Consider the following 11817-nt stretch of genomic DNA (forward strand, 5'->3'; position numbering starts at 1 on the left):
CAAATGTATGAAGTAAAAAAGAAAGTAAACAGTCGGAACCCTATGGAGTCACTCACTAGGAATCAAGTGTTGCAGAGAATTTCCTAAGTGGCATGCTTTTCCCACAGTTGCTTTTCTTGATCATGGAATTGACCAAACTGTCCGACATGACAAAGCTCCACCAAGCTGTGGCTGCAGGGGACTACAATTCAGTGAAAAAGATTTTGAAGAAAGGTCTCTGTGACCCAAACTACAAGGACGTGGACTGGAATGACCGAACCCCACTTCACTGGGCTGCGATCAAGGGTGAGTGGGCACTGCCTACATATAGGTCCCTCCAAGACCACTGTTCATGAGGTTCCCAGTAGGAAGTCGGTGTGGGGTAATAGAAAGAACATTTCTTGGAAATCAGATACATGAATGACAGACATTTCCGTCCTGGCACCACCACTTAAACTAGTTGTAGCACCTTAGGCAAGTTATTTAACATCTCTGAGTCTTAGTCTTTTCATCTGTATAATAAGAGCAGTAATGCTTTTTGCAGTGAAAATTCAGGAAGATAGTGTGCATTGCCTAGCACATAGGGACTCTTAACTAATACTAGCCCTCTGTCCTCTTGGGCTTTCCTGGTGGCTCAGACAGTAAAGAGTCTGCCTGCGGTGCAGCGGACAGGGTTCGATCCCTGGGTCGGGAAGATCCTCTGGAGAAGGAAATGGCAACCCACTTCAGTATTCTTGCCTGGAAAACCCCATGGTTGGAGGAGCCTAGCAGGCTACAGCCCATGGGATCGCAAAGAGTTGGACACGACTGAGTGACTTCACTTTCTCTGTCCTCTTAACCTCTAGCAGAAATGGAGCATCGTTCCTTCCCATAGGACAGGAACTTTGTCTTGTTCATGGCCGGGGGCACACCTAAGTGGTCTCTGTTATAGGACTGGAGGAGGATCATGGCAGAAACTTAGCCAAGGGGCCTGTGAAGACATTCAACCATAGAATACCATTAAAGAATGTTAGGAAAGTGTGATAGTCAACTTTGCTTTTTAAAAATTTGTTTTGACTCCTGTATGGAGACTGGGCTGGCAGGAAGCAAACCAGAGAAATCAGTTGGGAGAATTTTGCAGAAATTTAAATACAGTGATGGGAGTTATACTAAAGCACTTGTCAGGGGAACATTTGCTGTATGCTGGTGTCTGTGCTATGTACCTTTTGCCTTTGATTTCATTTGTACTTCTCAAGAACTCAGTGAGATAAATGATATTTTATACAAATAAGGAAACCAAACCTCAGCCGTTTGTTTCTCACCTGGGTTGTTGTGGTTAGCAAGCAGTATTTATTCTCAAGTATAAACCCACATCTATATGACTTAGAAAGCATGAGCTCTTAATCTGTGCTAGTTTTCACGTAACTGGGACTTAAAGTATTTTTTATTGAGATGTAATTGACATACACTATTTCATCAGTTTTAGTGTCTAACATAATAATTCCATTTTTGTATAAATTGTCAAATACCATGATAAGTCTAGTTAACTTCTGTCACCATATATATTTTTTCCCTTGTGATAACTTTTAAGATGTACCCTCTTAGCAACTTTCAAGTATGCAACGGAGTATTATTGGTGATAGTCACCATGGTATATATTACATCCTATCGACATTTATAACTGGAAGTTTGTACCTTTTGACTAGCTCCACCCATCTCACACCCACCCACACCCCAGCACTCTGTTCTCTGTACCTATGAGCTCAGTTTTTTGTTTTTAGCTTCTGCCCATAGTGTGATCATATGATATTTGTCTTTCTCTGTCTGACTTATTTCATTTAGGATCATGCCCCTCAAGGTCCATCCATGTTGTTGCAAAATATTTGGTTTTGCAATCAGCACTGGTACTGCTGAAAGCAGAGGGAAGCTTATGGGTGCCAGCTCAGATGGGGAGTTGGGGAGTGGGTAGAGTAACTTAGGAGAAAAAGAAAATTCCTGGGTGGCATCTGCAAGAATGAACAAGAGAGGGGAGCATCCTGAAAGGAGCACAGGGAATCCTTCAGTGGCTCAGACCCGGAGCAGGAGCGAAGGGGCAAGGGTGGGGCCCTGAGTCCCTGGTAAGAAGACGGGGGACAGAAGAAGGGATGATGCTAAGAAACTGGAGGGGCCTCCGGGGCAAATGTCTTCCCCTCTTCTGTGCCACCTAGGCTAGCTCTGGCCTCAGCCTGGCAGAGACACTTTCATCGTAACTTCCTGTTTCTTCTGCGCTCATCGAAGGACACATGGAGGTGCTACAACTCCTTGTAGAACACGGAGCCCGGCCGTGCCTGGTAACTGATGTGGGCTGGACGCCCGCTCATTTCGCAGCTGAATCAGGCCACCTGAACGTGCTCAAAGCCCTCCATGCCTTGCATGCCGCCGTTGACGCCCCCGACTTCTTTGGAGACACACCAAAGAGGATCGCACAGATCTATGGGCAGAAAGCCTGCGTGGCGTTCCTGGAAAAGTGAGTTTCCTTTGGTGCTGTGTTCAATGTTCAGTTGTGGCTGACTCTTTGTGACCCCATGGACTGTACACCCAGCTAAAAAAAGCAGAGAAACAGGAGCCAGTGACCAAGGTCTTTACCAGTTCAGTGGTCTCAGCTTGATGAAAATGAAGTGACAAAATCCAACCAATCGTTGTTTTTTATTAGTATTTCATTGAAATGACTAGTTTGGGGTGGAAATCATATTATTTTAGAATATTTAGATTATTATTAAATGTAATATAAAAATATATTGTTTGGGATTAGCAGAGACACTATATAAACTAGATAAACAACAATGTCCTACTGTATTGCACAGGAAACTATATTCAATATATCTTGTAATATCTTGTAATAACCTATAAGAGAAAAATATCTGAAAAAAGAATATATATATTCACATATGTATATATAAAACAGAATCAACTTGCTTGTATACCAGGTATTAACATAACTTTGTAAATCAACTATACTTCCATTTTTTAAAAAGTTATCATTACATTACAGAAAATAAAAATTAGAGAGGCATGTCAGGCAGTTAATCAATTTAAAATATTATTATTTTTCTGGAAAAATCTATTGTTTTAAAATGATGTGACATTATAATTATTATAACTTTACATGATTATTATAATTTTAATAATATACATTTATTATAATTGTTATTTTAGACTATACATAAACTATCTCAGATAAGAGAGGTGGGACACAAATTTGAAAATGGGAGATAGTACAAGATTCTTGGATCCCCCTTCAGATTCTTGAAAAATCTTCAATCCAGCTGTGTCACCTTAGGCAAATTGCCTCCTTCCTGGTCCTCAGTTTCCTCCTATTTAAAGTGAAGCAGGTGAATTAGGCTGCTATCATCCATAAGGGTCCTTCTACTTTTTAAAATGCCTTCTTACCTGTGACTCTCCTACTTACACACTCACCAAAGTTAAGAACTTTTCTAGAACCCATTAATTTTTTTCTCTCAGCCAAGCATTCAGATAGAATTAAGTATCAATTGTGTACATTATTGGGCTTCCCTGGTAGTTCAGAGGGTAAAGAGTCTGCTTGCAATGCGGGAGACCCAGGTTTGATTCCCTGGAGACGCGAATGGCAACCCACTCCAGTATTCTGGCCTGGAGAATCCCCATGGACAGAGGAGCCTGGCAGGCTACAGCCCATGGGGTTGCAAAGAGTCGGACCTGACTGAGCAACTTCACTTTCACTTTCATGGACATGAAGGTGATAGCTCTGAGAGGGATGTTGATAAAATTGAAGAATGTATAATCTGGCTGCTTCTCTGGTGGCTCAGGAGTCAAGAATCTGCCTGCAGTGCAGGAGTTGTGGGTTCAGTTGCTGGGTTGGGAAGATCTCCTGGAGAAGGAAATGGCAACCCGCTCCAGTATTCTTGCCTGGGAAATCCCATGGACGAAAGAGCCTGGCAGGCTACAGTCCACAGGGTCACAGAGAGTCAGACAGGACAGCAACTAAACAACAACAACAACATAATCTGGTTAGGCTAATAAGTAATTCATAGTTGAGACAGTAAAGTAGCAGAGTGAGGACAACACTGCTTGAAAACCAAAATGAAATCAAGAGTAAATCTAACTGTATATTCGTTGGAGAATGAGGGTGATAGTGAAATGCCCTTCTCAGAAATACAGTTATCTTCAGAAAGTTAAACCAGTAAAATCTTTGCTTATGATGAGAAGTGGTGTCCCACCTTAAAAATATTCAGAATCATCATTAAGGTGATTTGGGAAATAGAGGCAGAACCTTGAGTCCTAACTTTAAGACTCTCTCTTCTCCCTGATCCTGCCGTCATCCTCTACATTCAATAATCTCCATCTGTTGTAGACCTCAACATCAGCAGCATTGTTTCCGCGACTCTTTATGACTGTAACATACCACCATGTGACCATGACTCCCTGTCTTCATTTTCCCAGTTTTTGAATCCTCATGCAGGTATTTGAGTCCCAGATCTCATGTCATTCAAATTCTTTCCCTTCCATCCTATCACCTCCCTGAAGGTTTCACTATCTTCCTTTGTCTGCCAGCTGGACACGGCGGGCTAAAAGAAAAATGCACAACGTGAGTTCAGTTTTATTTGAGGTCTTACAGGAGATACCCTTTCAGTAGCTCTGAGAAATTGATCTCAAGAGGTGGGGGCAGGGCTAATTTATATATGATTTTTTTGGTTAAAGGAGTACGTGCAGTCAAGGATACATCTTGGTAAAAGACTACTGCTCATCACAAAGAACAGATGTCATGATTATAGTGCTTTTCTAAGTACAGGAAGATACAAGAATCTTTGGATTCTTTAAAATTCCTCCTGAGACACATCTAACTAAAGAACCTGCTTATCCAAAGCACAAAGCATCCTGTTATCATCTTTCATTTCCTGTCAGAAGCACAGAGTACTAAATGAAGTACCTCATCACTTCAGTCTCTTCTGTCTGAAGCATAGAGTGCCCTGTGGGTCAATGACTGCAGCAGACTAATCTTTGTAGAACTGGATGGTGGGCAAAACATCCTTTTCTTTTGTTTCCTATGTCGTGGTACACTGTTTCTTTCACTCTCTTTCCCCTATTTTTAACTTCCCACCCCCCAGTCCTTCTATAGTATATAACCCAGAATTCCTAGCCTTGGATTGGTCTCTGTCTTACCCATGCCTGTTCTTGGTCTCCTAGGGGAAAGACCACAAATAAATCAACCAGTAGCACCAGAAGTTCTAAGACTTCTGTCTCCAGCTGAGCCCTTAGTTACTCTGGCCATCGCTTCCTGTCCTTCTCCAATGTTGACAGTTGCAAGTCCCCATCACATTTCAGCGTGTCCTTCAGAATGTATGCTTTCTACTTCATAGAGAATGTTGAAGTCATGGGTATACATTTTCAAACTCTCAAACTAACATATTATATACATCTGTTCCTTCTTGCTTTCCCATCCATCCTTCTGTGGCAAGTGTTATCCCTCCATATAGATCCTTCATCCAAACCTTTATGTCTCCTTCAAGATCATCATTTCCTCATTCTCTGTTGCATCTTTTGTATTTTTAAGTTTTCTCTATTCCTTCTCTTCCCTTCTCTTTGTCTTCTGAGCATGCTCAGATAGCTTTTACTAAACAAACACATGAAGAGTTAGAGGTCCTTCTAGTGTCTGCTATGCCTTTCTTCTTCCCTACATTTCTAAGCTACTTGAAAGGTCATCTGTGCAATTGTCCCTACTTCTTCACCCACTCTTCAGGCTTCTTCCCCCATCATACTGAATCAGCTCTCCTCCATGGAGATCTCACTGCTAAATTAATGGCCTCTTTCTCTGTGCACATCTTACCTCCACTTCATCTGGTATTCAGTTGCTCTTCCCTGTTGTTTTATCTGCTGCTGCTCTCTTCTGGTTCTCCTACTTGAGGACCATTTCTTCTCATGATTTTTCTAAGCTCCTATTCTTGCATGCCTTTTAGATGCTGGAATTCCTCAGGGACCTGTCCTTGGTTCTCCTCTACTGAATTTCTCTGAATAATCTCAGCCCCTCTGTAGTAACCGGTAGGTGAATGACTAGGATACCCGATCGCAGCATAACTGAAGTGGAGGAGTGATTCTTCCATATAATGGGGAATGAGTGCTATTACCAGGAAAAGTGGGCAGGCAGTGCTGAGCAGACAAATACAACAAAAGTTAACCACATCACGTGTAAGTCATTTCTACTTACCATCTCCTATGAGCAACTTCGCTTATGACAGCTGGGGCTTAGAGGGAAGGAATTCTGGTTAAGGAGCAATTAATCTGGATCCCAAAAGCTAGCTAAGACTTGGTTAATGGAGGAGAGAAAAAGATTCCTGATTTGGACTGAAGGTACCAAGTTGGAAATGTGAGTAGGTTGTGTGTGGATGTGAGGAAGTGGAGAGACAGAGATGGGATGAGTGGCCCTGGCAGAATGCAGACTTCACAGTGGAGAGGAATGGAGAATAAGGCTGGATGGGTGAGCAAGCAAGTGAATGTGAACTCATCAGAGAACTGGAAAGATGAAACAGACGCTCCAGCTACATTACTCCTATAGGGGAAGAGGTGGCATGATGCTGTGCAGGTTGGAATGAATATACTTACCCCATAGGCAAGAGATCACATAAGGAATTTTTTAATGCTTCATTTTGCAAGTAGGTGAGGTCATGGACTAGGATGATGAAGAGAAAAAAATATAAAAGAATATCAAAAGCAGCTTAGACAAGATCTGACTGTTTTCAGAATATTCTAGGTATCCTAGTGGAACAATCAACTTTCAATTCAGCTTTTCTCCTTTTTGTTTTCAAAAGTGTTAGTTTCCCCATATAGTTATTTTAAGTTGATATGTTGTATTTTTGTTTCATTCAATTCAATAAATTTTCTTTTTTTTTTTTTTTCTGGCCACACAGCAGGCAGGATCTTGGTTCCCCTACCAAGGATGGAATCCATGTCCCCCACAGCAGAAGGGCGAGTCTCAACCACTGAACCGCCAGGGAAGTCCTTGATTCAGCTTCTCTTAAGTTGTAAATCTCTCATTCAAGAAATATTTCTTTCAGGAGAAATTAATACAACATTGTAAATCAACTCTACTTCAGTAAAATTTAAGAAAACAATTATTTTTGAGCCCTACTATATGCATGGCAGTGGGTCCCTGGTGGTTTAGACAGTTAGGAATCTGCCTGCACTGTAGGAGATGCAGGTTCTATTGCTGGGTCGGAAAGATCCCCTAGAGAAGGGAATGGCAACCCACTCCAGTATTCTTGCCTGGAAAACCCCATGGACAGAGGAGCCTGGCGGGCTACGATCCATAGGGTTGCAAAGAGTCGGAGACGACTGAGGGACTAACACTTTCACTTTCACATGCCTGGCATTGAACTGAATACTAAAAAGGATGTAACGATGCAGCAAATACAATGCTGGGCAATAAGAAGCTCTCTATCTCAGAGAGGAGATAACTTGTTGTATAAATAACACTAACACGAGATAGAAAGTGACAGAGGTCAAAAGGGCAGGCTGGAGGAGGGATGCTGTGTGGTCTGAATATGGAGCGGTCCCTTCCATCTTGTTGGGGGCACAGGGGCTGGGGGACAAGCTGGTTTGCTATCCACTGAATGAATGGTGCGTTTCATCATGCTTTGCACTTAAAATACTGTTTGCTCTGGCTATATGATCATCTATCCTCTCAAATTGCATTTGTCCTCATACTGACTCAAATACTATCTCTGTGAACTGGCTTTCACCAGTGTCCTTAAAGAAGTCACAGACTCACCTTTGGCCTCATATGCAAAACTATTTTTTGTATGTTTCCCATTGTCTGTACATATCTGATGATCAGTTCATCTATTTTTCTATCACCTATTCTATGATTTATATATACATATATATATCTCATTTGTATATATTTCATCTAACTATGCTTTACATAAATCTATCTATACATACAATATATACATGACTGTGAGTAATTTTTATTTTCTTCTCTACATATTTCTGTACTTTAAAATTTTCTACAATGAACAGACATAGCTTTTATAATCAGTGAAATATGCCATTAAAAAATAAATGATAGGACTTCTCTGGTGGTCCAGTGGTTAAGACTTTGCCTTCCATTGCAGGCGATTCAAGCTAAGATCCCACATGCTATGATCCCACATGCCTCACAGCCACAAAACCAAAACCTAAAACAGGAGCAATATTGTGCATGTGTGCTAAGTAGCTTCAGTCGTGAGTCACTCTTTGTGACCCCATGGACAGTAGCAAATTCAATAAAGACTTTAAAAATGGTCCTGGTCCACATTAAAAAAAAATCTTTAAATAAAATAGACAAATAAAGGAAAACAGTCTTCTGATCTCAGAGGGAGAGCAGTGAACAGTCCTGAAGCGAAATCTTAGTTCCCTGCCCAGGAATTAAACCTGGGTAACCTGGAATCAAGATTGCCGCGAGAAATATCAATAACCTCAGATATGCAGATGACACCACCCTTATGACAGAAAGTGAAAAGGAACTAAAAAGCCTCTTGATGAATGTGAAAGAGGAGAGTGAAAAAGTTGGCTTAAAGCTCAACATTCAGAAAACTAAGATGATGGCATCTGGTCCCATCACTTTATGGGAAATAGATGGGGAAACAGTGGAAACAGTGTCAGATTTTATTTTGGGGGGCTCCAAAATCACTGCAGATGGTGATAGCAGCCATGAAATTAAAAGACGCTTACTCCTTAGAAGGAAAATTATGACCAACCTAGACAGCATATTAAAAAGCAGAGACATTACTTTGCCAACAAAGGTCCAGCTAGTCAAGGCTATGATTTTTCCAGTGGTCATGTATGGATGTGAGAGTTGGACTGTGAAGAAAGCTGAGCACTGAAAAATTGATGCTTTTGAACTGGGTGTTGGAGAAGACTCTTGAGAGTCCCTTGAACTGCAAGAAGATCCAACCAGTCCATCCTAAAGGAGATCAGTCCTGGGTGTTCATTGGAAGGACTGGTGCTGAAGCTGAAACTCCAATACTTTGGCCACCTCATGCGAAGAGTTGACTCATTGGAAAAGACCCTGATGCTGGGAGGGATTGGGGGCAGGAGGAGAAGGGGACGACAGAGGATGAGATGGCTGGATGGCATCACTGACTCGATGGACAGGAGTTTGAGTAAACTCTGGGAGTTGTGATGGACAGGGAGGCCTGGCGTGCTGTGATTCATGGGGTCGCAAAGAGTCGGACATGACTGAGTGACTGAACTGAACTGAACTGAACCTGGATGAAAACCAAGAGCCCTAGCCACTACTCACCAGGGGCTAGAGGCTAGAAGCAAAGAGGCCCTGGGCTCTTGCCCCTGTTTGAAAACAAGAATATTTCAAGGAGGCAAAAGCTGTGCAAAAAGGTAGGAAGTTTATTAGTAGAGACACAGCACAATGTATGGGCGAGCACACAGGAGAACAGTTTGTTTATCTAACTCAGAAGCAGGGCAGAGATACACGCTCAGAGAGAAAGGGAATGGGCATCCTCTCTAATGAGGAGGAGCGCAGTAAGTCAGACACTAGGTGGAGATACACACCCAGAGAGGAGTGAGGCATTCTGAGCAAGGCGGAGCGCAGTGTGGAGGTGATGTGAATCACTTACATAGGATAGTCCTTCCGGGTCTTTGTTTACCTTTGGCCAATTATCTTGTTTCTTTTTTCACCCCTGATGGTCCCTGAACCCTCCCCAAGAAGCATGAGCAACTTTTCTCTAAGATGAATCCCATCGTACAGAGCTGTGGGTGCATGTCCACACTTATTATGGGGTCAGGTCCCCTCCCTTTTCGACCCTCAAGAAGCCTTCCTGCGTACGTGCAAACAGGAAAGTCTTCCTTGACCGGTATTGATGTGAGCATTTAAAATATGAGCAGGGCCTTCAAGCTAAGTGCTTGTCTTTGATTCTATGAACATCTGACCCAGGCACCCCATTCTTCTCCACCTCAAAGTATTGATAGTTTCTTTAGTGTCTGAGACCTCTTTAAGTGTACACTTGGAAATGCTCGAACTTGGCCTCATTTCTCCTTGAGTGGATGGCCTGGGTGCCCAGGCCGCATGCAGAGGGGAGAGGAGAGGCCTCTCCACAGGCTGGGCACGCTGTCCGATCCTGGGGTTGGGGGTTGAGAGCTGGCTTCCCTCTCCTAGGGCTGAACCCCAGTGCCGGGAATATCGCCAGGCTGCCAGGTTGATGGGGCTGCCACTCGATCAGCAAGATGAAGACTGGGACGCCAAGAAGAGGGAGCTGGAGCTGTCTCTTCCTTCCTGGAATAAAAAGACTAATAAGAAAAAGAGCAAGAAAACTGGAGGCCCCAGCAGGCTCAACAATACCAAGGAGAGGGGAGCATGAGAGGCCCGCCTCCCGGGGACTGGAGCTGTGTTACCTGCTGGGAGACTTTCCATGGTGCCTGACTAGATGTTGTAAGGTATGTGTTGTCGTGGCATGATTTTACTCCTAGATCCTTAATTACCCACATGGCTTTGACTGGTAGCTCCTGATCTATCATTCAGTCAAGAAGTCTGGCCTGGGTACTCTATACACATGGGCTGTCACCTCCATGCCAGTACCTGTTGTCTCCAAAAACTACCAAGAGAGGACAAATATCAGCGGCTTGCATTTTGTCATCAGTGATTTGCACTGTCAACATCTCCCGAGCATGTATATGCAATTATAGAATTTCAGGGGCAAAGAAAACTTCTGCTAAGGAAACTTGGTTGTTTCAACGGGGAAAAAAAAAAGCAACAACAAAATCTCAGAAATCTCCAACATTCTCAGGTCAGTTAATCTATGGGAAAAAAAAATTATTTGTTGTTGTATAAACCAAGAAAAGAAGTGAAGAGATATAGCTTTGAATTTCCAGATATTTGTGTGTGTGTGTGTGTCTGTGTGTGTGTGTAGGTCGGGTAGAAGCCCACAGTCTCAACAGGGCCAATTTCACCAAAGATCCCTTCTATACAAGAGAAACAATTTGGCCACAAGATTAGCTCAGTAAAAACTTAAAAACCTTAAATTAATTTTATTCTGCTTAATAATGAGAGCTGGTGTAAAATCATGGAACTTGTAAGTATAACTTTACTTGATCAACTGTATAAAAAGTATAGATCAGGTATTTCCAATGAAAATGATGCATCCAAATTGAGATATGCTATAAATGTGAAGTGCAGATGGTAATTTTAAGACTTAGAATAAAAAATGTAAAATAGTTCATCAATAATTTGATTGCAGGTTGAAATATAATATTTTGAATATTGGAATTAAATAAAACATTTTACTAACATGAATTTCGCCTTTCTCCTTTCAGTTTTTTAAAAATGTGGCTAGTGGAGTGTTTAAAATTCCATAGGTGGCTTCATTTTTTTACCTTATGAGCCAGTACTACAGTAGAAACAGACAATATTTAGAATCTCCACTACGTAGCTGATCTGGTGCCCTTGAATTGGCTACCCTGCATTCTAAGTTTACTAATTTTTCTGCCTGAATCAATATCTTGAGGCACCTGACATCGTGTTAATTACATGCTCCTTGATGCTTATATAAATACAGGTTGAATTTTTGGAAATAAATAAACACCTGAGCGTCTTACAGGAAAGCAGTGTAGCTGTGGAGGACACCTTGTCTAGTTTTCATCCCTCTGGAGCATCAGTTTTCTTTCTCTCATCCCTGCAGTTTACAGAGGTGGTTCCTGCTTGCCATCCTTGTATGGGTCCTCAACAAGCAGCAGCTCCAGCTGGACCAATGCATTTTCTTCTGGGAGTGTGAATGGGGATACCCTGGGCTTGCTGGTTTTGAGAGGGTAACAGACAGGAAGGCCAAGGGTCTCCAAACAGAGGAAATAGGCTGC

General features: G+C 42.2%; 1 protein-coding gene across 1 annotated transcript; it reads left to right on the plus strand.

The window, feature by feature from the left end:
* The first annotated feature begins 122 nt into the window (after positions 1-122).
* ANKRD66 (ankyrin repeat domain 66) lies at positions 123-10343 on the plus strand. The gene is made up of 3 exons (XM_061146093.1): positions 123-285; positions 2236-2464; positions 10124-10343. The coding sequence occupies exons 1-3, from the start codon at positions 123-125 to the stop codon at positions 10323-10325; spliced, it is 594 nt and encodes a 197-aa protein (XP_061002076.1). The 3' UTR covers positions 10326-10343.
* Positions 10344-11817: the final 1474 nt, after the last annotated feature.

The sequence above is a fragment of the Dama dama genome, chromosome 7 (genome assembly GCF_033118175.1).
Source record: "Dama dama isolate Ldn47 chromosome 7, ASM3311817v1, whole genome shotgun sequence".
Lineage (NCBI taxonomy): Eukaryota > Metazoa > Chordata > Mammalia > Artiodactyla > Cervidae > Dama > Dama dama.

Bases quoted from the DNA above. Each gene is read 5' to 3' on its own strand.
- ANKRD66 (XM_061146093.1), top strand. From the start codon at position 123: ATGGAATTGACCAAACTGTCCGACATGACAAAGCTCCACCAAGCTGTG. The intron at 286-2,235 runs GTGAGTGGGCAC...CGCTCATCGAAG, and splicing joins TCACTGGGCTGCGATCAAGG to GACACATGGAGGTGCTACAA. The intron at 2,465-10,123 runs GTGAGTTTCCTT...TCCCTCTCCTAG, and splicing joins TGCGTGGCGTTCCTGGAAAA to GGCTGAACCCCAGTGCCGGG.